This window comes from Diadema antillarum, unplaced genomic scaffold, assembly GCF_040938485.1.
Source record: "Diadema antillarum isolate AM-2024a unplaced genomic scaffold, OU_Dant_1.0 scf00000141, whole genome shotgun sequence".
Classification (NCBI taxonomy): Eukaryota; Metazoa; Echinodermata; class Echinoidea; order Diadematoida; family Diadematidae; genus Diadema; species Diadema antillarum.
Window position 1 is genome coordinate 4,585,793 of NW_027271030.1, and position 17,932 is coordinate 4,603,724.

At 39.3% G+C, this 17,932-nt stretch overlaps 1 protein-coding gene across 1 annotated transcript; it reads right to left on the reverse strand.

Moving 5' to 3' along the window:
• Window positions 1-803: 803 nt before the first annotated feature.
• On the reverse strand, window positions 804-17,412 carry LOC139721355 (folylpolyglutamate synthase, mitochondrial-like). Its single transcript, XM_071632672.1, has 12 exons — window positions 16,990-17,412; window positions 16,410-16,541; window positions 12,432-12,550; window positions 10,885-11,077; window positions 10,318-10,379; window positions 9,143-9,245; window positions 7,649-7,726; window positions 6,605-6,767; window positions 4,935-5,069; window positions 3,408-3,634; window positions 2,054-2,123; window positions 804-1,409 (listed from the first exon to the last, which is right to left on the reverse strand). The coding sequence occupies exons 1-12, from the start codon at window positions 17,386-17,388 to the stop codon at window positions 904-906; spliced, it is 2,187 nt and encodes a 728-aa protein (XP_071488773.1). The 5' UTR covers window positions 17,389-17,412; the 3' UTR covers window positions 804-903.
• Window positions 17,413-17,932: the final 520 nt, after the last annotated feature.

Genomic DNA, 17,932 nt, shown 5'->3' on the forward strand with positions numbered 1-17,932 from the left:
CTTTTTTAAACAGGGCTAAGCACATAAAAAGCTAGACACACACTCTGAGCCTCTTTTAACATGAACCAAAGTAAATTGAAATTCCTGCATGAAATAAAATCCCACAAACCACGCATCTAATCTGCCACATTTGGAATGACAACAGCCTACATCACTGCCAATGTAACTGAACAGTAACTACAAACATAACGTGGTATACGCTGTCTACAAGAGTGCAGCCAAATCTGCTGACGTCAAAAGATTTGAATTGAAAAAACAAACAAACAAAATTGGGTTGAAATCTTGTACTGCACATGCCAATATTTTGCAAATCAGCAGGGGCCTACTAAGAATTATTCCACATGTGGTTATATTCATATTCTAGAGAAAGCACATTGGCAAAATCAAGAATTGTATTGTACGTCACTATCATAGTGAACACTAACTTCTCCTAAAGGTAGGAATGAACACTGGGATTTCATTACGGTGAGATGCTTGTCACAGAACAGACTGCATGTCTACGGCACAACTTACTCAACGTCACTGAGCTCACGTTGGACACACATGACAAGATTTTGTTGGGGAAGGTAAAGTTAGCACAACCATCGCAACATTTTTCCTGGTTGATGGGTTGAAAATTGCACTACTGCCTGCGAGGCGGCATTTCACATCAGTTGAAATCAGAAGAAATTAATGGAAGAAATTGGTAGCACGCAAGTCATCAGATGGTAATTCATTCATATCGCTTTCATTTTCTTTACTAGCATTTGGGTATAATGTTCAAAGGTTTTGGAGGGGGTTGAATGATTAAAAAAAAATCTTTCTTTGTCCTACCAACACTAACTCTTGTACCCCACACATGGTAAGGCAGTGTCCTTAACTACATTCAGCTCTGTGTAAATTAGTAATGCCAGTAATGCAGTGTTAGTCAGAAGAGTTCTGTGATACTAAGTTGGGATCTAGTATACGGATCACCCCTCCTACTAAATGGATGCTTCCAGTCACCAGGACCTGGATGTGATTGGCTGCTATGGCGTGGCTGGATGGGGTGGGGTCATGGTTGCTAGGGGAGCTCAAGACTGGGTCCCTGCCGCAGGCCGCCCACTGCAGTGCATCCAGAATGGAGGGAAGCTTCACCACCTTGGTTTGGTGCACCTCCTTAGAGGCGGAGTCAGAGTCTAAGGAATAGATGCCCTCTGCCGATTGGCTGTTCGTGCTACTGGGATGGTCCATTATTACATGGGAGGGGTTATCACTGACAGTGTGAACACTGTGATGATCAGAATCGCCTGCAGCTGTTGGGGTAGAGGACACTGTTCCAGGGGACGAAGACTTGTTCTGAAGTTGTTGGAGGAGCGTCTGGAAAGCCACAAGGTTCTGATTACACCGCTTCATTTGTCTCTCCGTGGTGGTGGTGTAATTTGTTGTGTCTGTTAAAGAAAACAGAGAGCAACATAATCTAGAGGTGTCACAATGTAGATTGTACTCCTACCTTTATGTCAAAAGAGTCTCAGAGGCCCTGTGGAGGAATTTGTATAACTTTGGCATATGCATTATTTTGAAGCCAACTAACGGCATTGCTACAAAATGTTGCTATTCTAGCAAGATCTGCTATCATACATGTTTTGTTAATTAAATACCCTGGTATGCTGCCTTGTGTCCTAATCAGAGTCAGCTAGGAGCTGACTGATCCTGAGCCATACAGTTATCACTCTCTCTCTCTCTACTAGAGATTCCACATCACAAACAGTGGTGTTCGGTTTTTTGTTTAGGGCCAACCAGACATTTACTGCAAAGTAAACGATTATGAAAATACTCTCTTTGTTTTTGCACTCATTTATTGAAGGTATAGGCTTAAACTAAATTTCATGTATCCTTATCCTCCAATATCAACCTTTGACATTTCTGAAATTCAAATGTACAAATGGACTAGTTACAAAGCTGGCAATTCTGTGTCCCTTGTACTGCAGTGCAAATTGGATGAATTGTCCTAGTTCATCTTTTTCAAACTAAGAAATCTTCTTTGGTCTTCAAGTTTCTGTTTTTGACAGAAAAGGAAGATATTTCTACTTACCAGCTACACTGTCATGGCTGTAAAGACTGATTATATTTGGACAGAACGCAGCTCCACTGAAGTTGCAGGTCTGAAATAAGACATTTGAAATGGCAGAGTGTGGTATCAATCCCATGCATTAATCCCTCTCGAAGTTATACAGAAATTATTTGCAATAGTGTTCATAAACATTTGATATTTGTGTGACATACCACGAGATGATCTGAGACACAGACCTGGAAATAGACTTCCATCCAGTACTGGTTAACATCAGAAAGAAATGTAGGAAGTACACAAAGAACTACAAATGTGCTGTACATGCTTGTGGTTTTGAAGTCAGAACAAGTCTAATAGCATTATTTCTCAAGATGATGAAAGTTGAAGAGCCACTTCCAAATACCCCTCACTGATCTAAGATATTTCTTAACCGTTAGCTCATTTTGTAATGTGAACTTTGCACAATTCCATTACATTTGTAAGACTTTTTCCATGTTCCTCTAAAATTACATTTCCACTAAATCAAAATGTCACCACAGTTCTAGAAAAAGAAAAAGAACATCCTTTTTATCAAATATTCTCCATATATCTCCATATAATACGCCATGTGGCAAGCCTGTGTTTGACAACTATCCATTGAGATTCTTCCATGAGATATTTGTTTGCTTTACAGGATCAAGTATCACTGCAAAGGTGGGTAAGAAATTCATTTAATGGATGACTCCCGCATAGCTCTGTGTCGTCATCAGAGTTCAAACCAACTTTTAGCAGTCATGGCGATGTGGATTTTGATTCATCCAGGTAGTTGAATAAATTGTTCAAACAGGTCAACTGGATATACTGGTAAGTCATAGACAAAAGGATTTCATGACTAATCCAATCATTTTTTTTATTATTATGTTTTTATTCAGTTTTTGTCTTTGTTTTTGTTTTGCTTTGACTGACAAATAGGTAATCACCATTATTGGGTGAAGGAGTGATTGTTTTGCCTCTTTAGTAGACACTCAGGAACTTTCTAAGCATATTAAAAGGAAGTTGCTCTCTTCAATGAGGAACCAAAGGTGGTTTGAACAAGGGGCCCGGGAATCCATGTTTGTGTATGTGTGGAAAATCCTTCCTTACATGGAGGAGAGGTTTGAGACACAACTTTTCACTAACATCTTCAAATCCCTGGACATCTTGTCAATTGAGGCACTATCCATTACACCTGTTTGTCGGTACTATAGAAGCAACTGAGACAGGTTATGAAACTGTTCTCTCCTAAAGTCCAACTGACCAAATTAATCAAGTTATCCAACTTATTAGCAGTCATCATATTTATTTGTCCATTCAATCTCAGCTCGGGAGAAGTTGTAGCAACTGTTTTCGCCTATCTTACCACCACTTTCGGGAGCAGACTGTACTCATCCCGGTCCCCCGTGGAGTTGAAGATGAGTATCCTAGCAACGGGTCCCTTGATGTTCTCAGCCTCGGCCTCAGCCTTCTCGTGGAACCAGCGGCAACACGCTGCGATGCTGCGCGGCGTGTGAGCTCCATCGAGATAGTATGTGATCTTCTCCCGACGGACGACCTGGTTGCGGCCGGGCCAGTAGCATTTCTTAAGGCCTATTTAACGACATGAATGAGGTCCATCTCTGACATACGTATATTAATTGACTCTATGAACACCCTCAGAGTATGAGAGTACAAACACATAAATACAAAATAAGAATATGTTGCAATATGAAGCATATAATGTATAACATGTTTACAAGTAGAGTCCCTCGTGTTGTCTCATAATTTTACCACAAGGGGTGCAAAGAGCGACAGTCTGAAGTTGTACAGTACCATTCAGACATATATGTTGCTGGTCTTTGAGCAAAATGGAACTTCATGATATAACCAAATTACACTTACAGGTGTATCTTCTGAACGGGCACACCTATGCGTAGGTACAGCTGTACCACTGTAAAATTTTTGCATACATGTAGAACTTGGTCTACAAACAATCATGATTGCTTGGTGTATACAAAAGTTTTATTTCACTTTACTTTGTTATTCTTCCCAAGTGAAGAAGAATCAAAATAACATATAGTATAACACAAATGAGTACTCTTACTGAGCATAAATACATTATACAGCATAGCCAATGACTAATCTTCGAACTGTCTCCACCGAACTTATAAAACTGTACTTGTTATGTAACAGATTTATGTTCAATGGAAAAATTCTTAGCATTTTGAAATACAGTGCATATAAAAAAAAGGGTAATCCAACTTTGGAGGGCTACTACTTAATAATTGTCAGCTATGGAACGCTATGGAGATCATTAAGTGTTAGAAGAAACCGTAAACACAAACTCTAAACACAAACCTGCATTCAAATGTACAGGCTGACCTATTCATTCGGCCACTTTCATTGACAGATCTCATACATTCAACGAGACATTTATCGTTCCTTCATGTGACACTTAAAACTTGGAAAAAGTGCAAATTTGTCACTGTTGTCATTAAAGTTCATGTGCCTAGTCATGCATGACACTGTCAGCATAATTCGGTACCAATGGAAAGACAAAGAGTTCTTCTTTCCCTACAACCAACATTGTGCTCTCCAAAGCTGACAATTATGAAACAGCAGCCCTCCAAATTTGGATTACCTTTTTTTTCTTTTTTTTTTTGATACACCACTGTATTGCAGGTCATTGATCAATAAACAGAATAATAAGTGCACACTTCAATATCAACTGAAAAGTGTTCACCTACAGTATCCTGAACTTTTGAACACCAGACACAGCTGAATCAAAACACAATGATAAAACCAACTGCAATACAACATGAAACATCAAAATGCAATGCATCACATGACAACATGAACATTCATGTAAGTCATTACTACCATGACAACCCTACCATATAGTCCTTCCCACCTTGTATAAACTCTTCTGGGAGAGCAAAGGGTGTGGCCTCCGGAACGTCTCCTCCTGACAGAACCTCTTCGCTGACTTGCGTCGTCTCCGTCACTTTACGATGTTTGCTAGCTGGCCCCTCCTCTTCCTCCTCACCTGTTGTTATTAAATGACAAATTTAACAAATTCAATTCACATGACTTAACTCTAACTATGCCGGGCTATTGCGTTGGGGGGGGGGGGGGGGGGGGGTGGACTTTTTGCTATAAATCATTATCTAAAATAAAGCTCCAAAAAGACATACCTATGGCACACATATTCTTTCTAGTCTTCCTAGCAAATATAAGTGAAAAAAATTGTACCATCAAGCATAATTTCATTAGTATTTCATTGCTGTTGTTTTTTTTATATGTACGCTGTATTTCTTTATTTTTTGACTTCTTGTTTTTCACTGTTTTTTGGATGAAATTTATTGGCAACACTGTTCCGAGCATGAATGTATGTTATCAATAGATTTTAATTGATAAATGCAAAAAAACAATAATCATGCTTTTATGAAATATGACTTAAGGCACAATTTGTGTTGAAATTATTGAACTCACATTTTTTAGCAATATTTGGTCTGACATGCATGTACGTATTAATGCATAACTTAGTAACCTTGTGTCCAGGAGTTGCAAATTTGGGGCCAAAAGATGCGGGACACTCAAAAGAAAAAGTCCTGTAATGTTATGGTGACAGCTTTTTGCAATGGCAGCATATAGCGCAGAATGTCTCTAAGAGGTGCTCCCAGGCACCTCTGCCTAGTTAGCTTTAAAGGACAAGTTCACCTTCATAAACATAAGGATTGAGAGAATGTAGCAATATTAGTAGAACACATCATTGAAAGTTTGAGGAAAATCGGACAATCCGTTCAAAAGTTATGAATTTTTGAAGTTTTTGTGCAGTGACCGCTGGATGAGAAGACTACTGCAGTGTATTAATAATAACTTAGATGTCACATGCGTACAACAATATAAGGAAAATATAAAGAGAATTTCACAAAATTTCATCTTTTGAAAAAAAGTACACATTCCCTTCATTCGTTACTGACATATGTTATGGGTAATATTATTCCCCCTGCCTTTAGAAAGAGGCAAGTCAGTGGTCTTTTATTATGCGAAAAATATGTAGAATTTTCTTTACATTTTCTTTACACTGTTGTACGCATATGACTCACAAGCTGTAGTAGTCTCCTCATCCAGCGGTTCCAACACAAAAATTTTTAAAATTCATAACTTTTGCATCAATTGTCCAATTTTCCTCAAACTTTCACTGATGTGTTCTACTTATATTGCTGCATTTTCTCAATCCTTATGTTTATGAAGGTGAACCTGTCCTTTAAGCTGAAAATGGTCTGCTCCTGAGCAAGAAGCCTTGCACGCACCTTCCAGGAACATTAATTCCTCAGTTGCTCCACCATGACTTTACAATGACAAGAGTATGTGCAGTTCATTACCTTTTTGTCAGCAATGAGGTATTTAACTGGGAGTGTAGCATTTATGACAGAGCACCATATTCAATAAAATGGAAATATCAAGAAGTATGAAGTTTTGATTCATCCATGACTGTGGTATGGAGAAATACTCAGCATGAAATGACCAATGGCATTGTGTCCAGACAGACAACTGCAAAAAAAAAAGTTGACTTACCTTCAAAGGAGAATTTTCCTGGATGTTTCTCGGTGACCCACGTCTTGGCTAGGTGGAGGGCCAGCGTGGCGTTGAGGTACTGATGCATACCAGCAAGTCCCAGGGTCAGGTCGTGGCCGTGGAAGTCGTACGAGGCGAGGTGGGGCACAACGTGAAGGGATGCCTGCAGATGACCAAAATCAGGCAAGAAAATGATTTCCCGTTTCCTCAGTTGTGACAAATACGGCAAGATTCTACACAGGCTGTTGATCCTCACCAGAATCTTCCCCAAATCATGTCAAGTTAGTCAATCTGTCATATGCTATAATTGCATCATGTTTGATTAGATTTGATAAGATAAAAGTCCCTGATTGACAACAAAATCAAAGAATGCCAAATTTGGACCCCAGCCCTGGCCAGATCTACGAAATAACTAGGCCGGCAAATCATCATATCATGACTTGAATATCAATGCCCAATAACATCCAATACTTAGGACGTAATCACTTGAAAAGCATGAAAATAAAATGTAAAGAAATTCTCATGTCTCAGTATAGTCGTACATACATGGAGATATATCACGGTTAATATGAATACCCTAGGTCAGTTTGATCTGCGTATGTGTGAACAGATACAAAGACGACTTTGGAACAAATGACTTCAATTGGCAGAACAAACAAACTTACACACAAAACATAAAACATCCTGTTGGGTTCGCATCAGTTACAACATAAATTTTTTGTCATAGGGTGTGATTACCACCAAAGACTCTTGTGGGATTCAAAGAAATCCTTCTTCAGGTGGTTCAAACATGGTCCATCATTAATCGCTTTGATCACAATGTAAGTCCACATTTTCATTAATTGGCTTAACCAATTAAAGATTAGTTCTGAGTATACTCAGGCAGGTGTCTATGCAATATCAGTTCATCTTCAATGAGACCGACATTTTTCTACTTTGGAAGTCCTAAATTATGGCAGTACAGCTTAATAACAAAATTTTGCAATGCACACTGAAAATGATATCAGTAGGATTGCAGGAATTTGAATAAGAATCATCACTAACTTCTTTCTCCTTGGCTCTGTCTTGTATCACTTGGATTGAGTTTTCAGGCTGAGGAACAGTAAAAGCTGGTCTTCCCGTCTGCGACATATACAAACACATCAATGACAAAAACAGAGTCAAAAGGTCACATTTATTCTAATTCATACATCATCATTTCATTTGAAAGGTCATGAATAAGGCAATAGAGTTCACAGGATATTCAATGTATGTACCTCACACAATGAATACAGGGGTGGATCCAGGAATTTCGTAAAGAGGGGGTGCATTTACAAAATTAAAGGGGGGCGCACGCACCCCTCCCCCCATTTTTTTCTTTTCATTTCTTTTGTTTCAACAAAAAAATAAAGGGGGGGCATGCGCCGGTTGCGGTCCTCCCTGGATCCGCCCCTGGAATATCATCTAACATCCGTTTTGTTTCTCACGATTCCCTCTTTGGAGGCAGCAGACCTCCCTTTGAAGTACCATTCAACCTCCAACAAAGTGATATGCACAATTTGTTGAAGTATGCCTCAGAATAGCATGTAAAAAAAATCTCACACTGTACTCTCCTTCCTGTTGGAAAACACTGTTTACACCAGGAATAATCCCGTTTTGTCTCCCATCTTTTTTGGGTGTGTGCTGAGCATCCGCCAGTTATTATGGACTACAACAAATACAAATTCAATCAAGCACAGCAGACTTTCAATCAAATAATTACCACAGGAAAAAAAAAATAATTTGAAGAACTCATTCCCTCTTTGTCAACATTTATGCCATCAAAGGCTAATTTAATGCACAGGACATAATTTTAAAAAAAAATACTTGTGCAAAGGTAAATATTTGATCATTTGAGAAATAAATTGTTCACGGTGATAAGTATGACATGTAAAGATATAACTGAATGATCACGATAGGCTGAGGCATTATTAAGACTTGAGGGAGGGTAGTCGAAGTACAGTTGATGTCAAGGCATGTGCATATAATGAAACACAAAAACAAAATCTGCAATTGCCTTCGTCACCGAATCAAAACACAATCCATTATTTTTTTTCCACACAGTGTGTCCATAGCAGTTTATCTATACAATGAAGTGTTTGTATTTTACATAAATGATATATAAGATAATACCCTCCCCCCCCCCCCCCATACACAACACTTTCAGCTGCAATAGCACTGTCTATAAATCAATGTACAATCAACTCTGTACAAGTTGGTGGTGCACGCTTTGAATAATCGTCTAAGGCGATGAAAATTCAAAGACAAAATTCACATTCACAGCCTTATGTGTGTATTGCTCTGTGCACGCATAGGTTCAATATCACTAAGTCAACGCGATTTCCTCAGTAGCATTAAGATCAACTTTCGCATAGTTGACTGGAGGCTCAAATCTTCAGGAAGTCAATATCCAGTAAGTAATGTGCAAGTCAAATTGCAACCAACTGTATGGAAATGAATTGGGCGTGGCACAAAGCTACCGGTATCTGCCACCACCTTCCAGGAGGAGGCCAGACTCACCTTAATGATGCCTGCCTTGTGCCAGGCTATCTTGTCCACCGTCGAGCCCAGAACACCGATGTGGTCCACGCCCAGAGATGAGATGCCCACGACGACGGGTTTCCTGTGTACCGAGAGATAGAAAGAGTAGGGCGATGATTTGGCTCAGTCGGCATAGCGCAGCTGCCTCCCTATCCAAATGACCCAGGCTTGATTCCCAAGTCTAGCTGAGCAATGTTGTGTGTAATCATCTCATTCCCTCTAGTAAGAGGCAAAACACTCTATCCCTCCCACAGGACATTAAAATGGAGGTCCTGTGTGTGAGTTACCCCGACTAAGTACGCAAAAGGTCCCACTTCATTCATTCATTGCAAAGACCAGGATGCTTACCCGATGAAGTGGTCCCCCTACCTACACTGTACCCACACAAGACAAACTAACTAATGATGCCGACCCCTAGTATTCGCCCCAGGTGAATGGCAATAGTCAGCAAATAGCATCAACCAGGCACATTGTGCCATATGAGATGAAAGAGGAAGATTAATGTAGAGCTCAATTCGGCCTTACAACATTCTGCCTCAAATATTTATGCCATTTATTATCATGTGTGTGTACATGTAGCTCTAGTACGGATGCCCTTTGTGTGAACTTCAACATACATGTCTTTGCTATCTTCCCTCCAACCCTAACTACAAACATGTCTTTGCTACCACCCCCCCCCCCCCAATCTTCATATCAAGATAAAGATAATGCAAGTAGCTGAATTTTTGCAAATAAAAGAAAAACTACAGAATCACAATGACGAACAAGTATCATTCCTTTTTTCAAGAAGCAATGTAAGCAACGCCCATCCTTGAAAATGACATACTATATTGGATTTGGGCTATGTGAGAGAATGTTTTGATGTTATTTTCTACAAAAATCAGTTGACTCAAAAAAAACGAGTGAATAAAACCACTGCATAGTACATGGTATTTGGTACACCACATAAACAGGATAGCACATTTCATTCAATATCTACTCCTCAGGAGACATGATTGTTTGGACTTTAGAGATAAGCCACGACCCAACAGCGCATGGTGCGAACACGCCTGTTCTGTGAGCAATCAACGTCCCAGAGAAGGTGACATTCACATCACTTCCTCGGGGAGACGTCAACATAGCGAGACACAATCAGCTCCTCAACCCTCACTGACCTTATAATGTTTGTGCAGTCGTATTCGCCACCAATCCCGACCTCCATGATAGCTACATCCACCTGCAACGATTCCAGCACAATTACAGTCAGTTGGCAACTCAGAACTGTTGATTTTTCAATAAATCTTCAATATAGGGCCTACATATACACACAAAAAAAACCACAAATTTATTCTTTGCATAAAATTTCACAAGATACCTCAAAACTGGAAGAGGAAATACTATGAAATGCTTAATGTCTCCTTCTCATTCTATTTTGATTTGTTTCCTTATTGCAGGAAGGACTTCATTTTCGTGCTTCCAGTATATCATACAGTAACTTAGTGAGTAACTGATATTTTACATTTTACAACATAAAGTTCATTACCTGCAGGAGACAGATGTACAGTGTATTAAGATACAGAAATGACAAACAATGACTCGAACAAAAATATATAAATAGTCCCAATTCCCGAAATTTGAGACTCGCTATTAAGATATATGGCGTATACAGTAACGCAAGATAATGAGCATGAATTCTAAACGTGGGCAAAGGGGAAATAACAAGGGTGACATGCAGACAGTACCTTCTCCTCCAGAAAGACCTGGAACGCCATGACAGTGAGGAAGCGGAAGTAGGCCGGCATCTTGCCCTGGTACTGGTCCTTGGTGGCATCCAGCCGGTTGTAGACCTTGAAGAAATACTTGGCAAAGTCCTCCTTGGAGATGGGCTTGCCGTTCAGCCGGATCCTCTCTCGCACCTCCACGAGATGGGGAGAGCTGTGACCGTGGCAACAACGGCGTTGGTGGGAAGAAGATGTCGACACAAATCAAGTCATCGCAATAATCTATCTCCCTTCGGTCACGGCAGAGCAGCTCATATCACTGCGAATCTTTGCCATGACATACATCGAGAATTGCTCATACACTACGCCACCAAACTCTTGAATAGACTTGTGTATACTGTAAAACTAGAAATGATCGCATGCATTTTAATTGCACGAATTTCGCGAGCCAAGATTCGTGAAATCAAAATACACAACAAAGTTCTCGTCTACACCATATGCATCGAATGCCATTGGCAATTTTTCAAAAATGTCATGCCGCGAAAAAGGCTATCGGCTCTGATTCGCAGAAATTTCATCCCTCAAAACTATTTTGCTTTACAGTAGGTGTTAAAGATGTCTGCCTCATTCAAACAGATGACAGTAGCCCCAGAAATGAGACGGTCATGAAAAGGCAATCACAAATCTTAAGTTTTATCATCACAGACGAAGAGAGTACGAAATTCTACTACAAACGGTCCCCACGAATTGCTGTGATAACAGTCAAACATAGTTGTTTGTCAAGAGTGCATGGTAAAGATACAAGTATTGGCAAACACACCTCCGACAGCCGGCTAAAGTTCAAAAAATGTCTGGTTGATAAGGAGCAGATTACATCACATTCTAAACAGTCAATACAACTACCAACGTAAAATACATACCACCAAAAAAAAAACTAAAAAAGAATCCTCTATTTCCAGCCTCTGAGTCAAATGACCCTTTAGAAAAACATAGCTATGAAATGTGACATTGCAAATTCTACAAACTTGCTGAACAAAGGTCACACTGTAGTGCACCTCCATCTTGTTTTTTCTTTTAAATCTAATATATCCACTGTGACTAAATACAACAAATTCAAATGTAACAGATTTTCTCTTTAACTAACTGGTACTTCTTTTTTTTTCAACAAAGCTAAGGACAATATATTTCAAGACAAAATATACAATGAATTTCAATTGGTAACAGATTTGTCTACTCATTTGCTCATTTTCGTTCAAAGCTTAAAGATGCATTGTTTCAAGACTACATATTGTAATGACTTAGACTGCAGACAGATTTTCCCTTTATCTGACTCATACTGCACATATCTTGTTTTTAACCTAAAAGATACTTAGTTTCAAGATTACAAATACAATGAATTCAACTCTACACAGATTTTTCCCTTTACCTTGGTGACACTTCCGATAATTTCATCCAGAGCATAAAGACATTTCGCTTCAAGAGTTGCAAGACTTCACTCTAACTGCTATTTCTGAGCCGCATCTATCTTGGTGATTGTGACAGACATGCAACAAGGGTCTTCTTCTTACCTATAGAATCCTGTCTTGAAGCCACTTGACCGCAGAATGCTCTCCGTGAAGGCACAGACAGATCCTTTCCCCTTGGTCCCGGCCACATGGATCACCGACAGGTCATCCAGCCTGTCGAGCTGTGAAGGACATTAAAATCTTGGCCGTCAAACTCTAGTGTCACCAGGTTTGACAAACTGAATTTGCATTTGGCTTCTGACTGTGATAACACTGCCTCATCTCGATTCGGATTGTACAAAACGTATGTACTGATCAAACAGGTTGAAAAGAATAGCATGCCTGACCGAATATTACTTTGGACGTGACCTTCAATGTCATCAGCATGTCATTTCACATCTTGGTATCTACCGGTATCTGTGCCTTCTATCATAATCATTGCATCACTATTTTAAACAGTCATTCACTATGTAGAGTTTGCAATACAAGCAAGGAAACATTGATGTACTCACTCACTCAGCCATTCATTTTCCCATTTTCAAACAAAAACAAAATAAGAATGTTATGGAACTTCAAAGTTCCCAAAGTTTCCACAAAATAGTAGTATCTGTTGCAACCACACACACAAATTGGTGGGGGATGGGTGGTATGTTTTGCCTAAGACCCTCCCCAGTAGTTTGTACATACACACATACACACACACACACACACACACACACACAAACACACAAATTATTAAAACCACATTTTTGAATGATGACTTGGCAAGTTAATGTCTTCCTACTTAGAAGTCATCATTGCCTAGTTATCACAAGGTTAAATGTACAATAACTTGAGGCAAAGGATAAGTCCTACTCTCATTTCACGATTTCCTGTCATAAAGGATCTTCAGTGAATAATTTGTTCATTATTCAGTGAGGGACATGAGAGGGGATGGCATCATCACTGCTAATTTGAATGAAGGGTTGCAACTTCCACTAATGTCACCTATTTTCTTACTTTTTTCTCTTTTTTTGGGGGGGGGAGGTCCTATTTGAAATACCACAACTTTACCATATCTGTGCCGATTTTGATGACACTCTTCACGTTCTGTTCATCTTATTTTATCCCATCTATTTATCAAGTGGTGGTGCTTTTTTTGGGGGGGGGCTGTGGGGGGGTAAAAACATCTGAATGTTTACTGGTAAAATACAACAACTTTCCCATTTCAATGCCAATTTTTATGACACTCATCCCGTTCTGTTCCTCTCATTTCACCCAATCTATCTATCAAAGCAAACACAAAGATCAAGTGGTAGAGCATTTAAAATCATAGTCCTGTTCTAAGTAAATCATTCCCTGTTTGGGTCACAAAAAGATACAAAGGTGATCTATATTTTATCATTTTAAATCATGTTGCTGTTCCATGTAAATTTATTTCTGCTTGAATTATACAGATACAACTCAGGTGATCTGTCGTCCACATTTAATTGAGTCTATAGAATATTGGAACAGTCCTGTGGAGTCTGCAAATGGTAACCCATGACAGGAACTAGCACAGAGTCATCACAAGGTTACAGAATCAGACAAAGTCTTTGCTTGCTGTTGCTTTATCCTCATATCTGAGTCTCCATTTCCTATCCTAAGACAGTGAGAGTCACTGAGTAGAGTGAGCAGAGGAAAGTTACTATTATATGTGTCTGGTGACTACACTTCTTGAATAATCAAGGACACATTACTATTCTTATTTGTACTTCTTGCAGTTATACAAAGAAAAGAGGGTGATGCCATTAGACGGGAAATGATTACAAATCAAAAGCTGCACTGACCACGTGGTCTAGCAATGACAAAAGACTACAGTATTTTGTACTTCTTGCGGAAACTACGTTGTAGGAGAGATTGCACGAGGAAGAAAATCATAAAATACAGGCTTCAATAATTGCTCAATCAACCAATGATAAAAGACTGTGTCAATGCGTGAGAATAATACTGTGCCATGCAGAGCTTTTGATGTGGAATTGCAGCTCTGCCAGAGTTGCACAGATATTTCAAATGCTCACTCTACCATAGTATGATTAAAATTCAAAAATCCATTCTGTATACCACACAGTCAGTCATATGGTTCTTAGAATACATCTGCATTGTCAAATGCTATTGGGCAACAAATATGTGATTGCCAACCAGCAAAAAAATAACTGCGACAGCCCTCATCAATCTTTAGAAGTTTAACCCTACTTTACATCATAATAATCTTCTATGCATCCTGTCATCACGCAATATTTTCTCTTGTCGAGGCACTGCTGGTTGATATCAGAATTGAAAATGCATATTTGGTATTTCAGTCAAATCCTGATCCATTCTATGTAATGATTCATTTTTCTTGCCAATACATATATTTCATATCATGTATTTTGTATTATACTAGTAGTAAGTGACTTACATTGCTCACAAATATTGTTCACAATACAATTTGTGAATTGTATGCTTTAAATTGTGGATTGCCTCTTGTTGGATGGAAATAAAGTAGAATTGCATTGAACTGAACAAAAAAAAATCAATTAAGTAGTATATTTTATCTATAAATGCTTGAAAACATTTGTAAGAATCATCAAATCATACATTTTCGTGAATGAACATTTGTAAGTGCTTTCTTTCAGTGGTATCTGAATGTGCAGTACTTGAATATATGTGAAATAGCATCATCTGACATACTGCATATTTGGTATATTTTGTGGCATTTTCATTTTACAAATATTGCACAAATATTGTCTCCCATAACATGAATATGCCGTGTATCATCTGAAAATTAAGAATTCACTAGAATTTTTACATGTCACTGTGGTTTACAATAGCAAGTCTTACAAGCTCTAATCCGCAAAATTATTAACACGCAAAAATAATGGTATATAGAGCTTACAAAGACTGTGCTTCATCACATAATGTACTTTGTTTCGTGTGAAAATATGTCACCTTCTAACACCAAAATGGGTGGGGTTTGAGGGGTGTTTCTTGTTTAGCTTATAATTTGTAAGCACAATGAATCTACAAGTGTTTGGGTTATGCTTAAAAATCTGTGAGCATAAACCTGTTTGGATGAATATGAGATTCCAAGCTGTCAAGGTACAGGAGGTCAATATTTTGTCACTTTCCTGTAATCTTATGATAGAAAACGCTCTCCAATGTCAAGATCTGGAGGGAATTCTGTCTCATAAACAGGGTTTGCATTTCTAACAAGAATGCTACATGATACCAACCGAAAAATTTACGGTCCCACAATGGTGCTGATAACTGTCTCACAATGGTTTAGAAAAGAAAGAAAAAATTTCAAATACTGAAAAGTCAATAGCAAATGGTATAAAACCTTCCCACACAACATTCAAAGAAACTGCTGGCTGGAAAAAATGAAATAACAATGTCTGTATGCTACTTCACAAAGGCAAGTGTTCATCGATACGTGAATACAACACCCCTGCCTCAGTCTGACAACACCACAAAAAAGAAGAAGAAAAAAAAAGGGCAATCCTTGCCTGATCCATTCTACTATGACCTACACACCCCACTCCTGATACGTCCTTGTACCTGCCACTGCTTACCGAGGACGTTTATAGCGTTTACCGTCTGGTCTACTGACACCTCGGCTGAATGTAAGGTACACAATTTCTGGTTAAAGGTCATTGAGATTATTTAAGATGCAAAATGTGCATGGCTATCTACCCAATAAGTGAATACTGGAGCCGGTTACATCATTCCCATCCTTATCAGACAGACCAGGCTCCGCACACATGCTTTGGAGTCTACAGATGATTTCAGCAGAAAAACGGACAAAAAAAGGTCCACAGAATTTCTTGTCAGCCTACACCGATTTAACAAAGAATAAAACATAAAGAAACTATGATGGATGTTCTAGATGACCCTATGCAGTATCATCGCAGAAGACCTAGTTCTTATATCACGAAAACAGATATTAAAAACCAATTGAGTCTTCCAAACGTCCTTGAAAGTAAGACGTGATCTCTCCCTTTAAAGCATTCAAACCAAGAACAAGTGAATAGATGCACTCACCGATATTCCAACTCGGCTGGCGTAGTCGATGACATCGGGGATGTTCTTGTAGGCACCTCGGTCCCTGTTCTTCTTGATCTCATCAATGGTCTTGGCATTTGACTGCAGTGTGTTAAGTCTCCTCACAGCTTCCTGTAGACGTTTTTAAAAATTTACATTTACCTATCAAAATGGACATATATACTACATGGACAAACCAATGATATGCCATGTCAACACTGATATTGAGAAAACAACAAAAAAAGTGCAGTGGCATGTTGGTTGATGAATCTCTAATCATTCAAATATGCTGGCAAGCCATCTTCTGTTTTTTTTTTTTCTTTTAAAATGTTTCCTTAATATGCCATACACAATGTTTGTATACACGTATTATATACACTTGTATATCTCAATATGTGTGTTCTCTTTCTGTGTATATTGTATGTATTCTTACCAATATGGTATATGCACAAATACCTGTGTATACTATAAGTGTAACGAAGGATGTTACCTTCAATTAGAAAAAAAAAAAAATAACACAGAATTAAGATGTTCTTAAAACAGCATCTACATGAATGATGTTTTGACATATCGTGCCTACCTGATATACTTCTTCCGTCGAGCCAACGACTGGCTCATCCGAGATGCACTTTTCTGCGTCTGCATCCCGCTCTGGCTTCTTCGGAGACGCGCTGGCAACGTGAGCCGCACTGCTCCCCAGCGACGCAATGTGCATCAAGTCCCTCATTGCTGCCTCGGCTGCGAGATGCTTTCCCGACAGTGGCAGTCCTTTGGCCAAGGAAAGGAATCGGGGCTTGACAAGGTGGTCCTGTGCTCGAGTGAGGCTGCAGATTTGGTGAGCAAACACGGTCCCAACTGATCTCAAGACAGGCTGTGGCACAGTATTATGAGAAAAGGTGGTTCGGCATCCGCCAAGAGATGGCGCCAGCACTGATTGGAATGTATAGATGTGACGGAAGCGACGGCTCAACCCTATCATGGCTGCGCCACAGCGCCCTCAACAGCCAAGAGTCTGTACAGCCAACTGCAGCCCCTCTTTTTTTTTATGCTTCCTGGCAGGCAGGATAAAAATTTGTCTCCCTGCGTCCTCCAAGCTGTAGTCAAGATCAGATTTTAATACGGGTACAGTTATCTTGGAAAATAGCAGCAGAGAAAGCAGAAGCAATGTAGCTTTAAAGGTCCCTTCAGTTTCTGTCACAGGATGTGATGGCAGCCAGAAACACATCTCGCGGTGCACACAAACAAAATTTGACCCCAGGGCACCATCACCAGAAAGGAAAAGCCAAGACCAGCACAGAATTCTCTAAGTATGTAACAATGTTAGATTTGTTAGCATTTTTTTTTTTCACACCATCTCCAACTTTTAAAGGGGAATGAAACCCAAATACACCCGTTAATTGAGTGACTGCAGCAATGTAAGCAGAACACATCGGCCAAGTTTGAGGTAGATTGGACAATCCATTGAAAGTTATGAATTTTTAAAAGTTATGGTGCTACCATTGCTGCATGAGAAGACTACAACA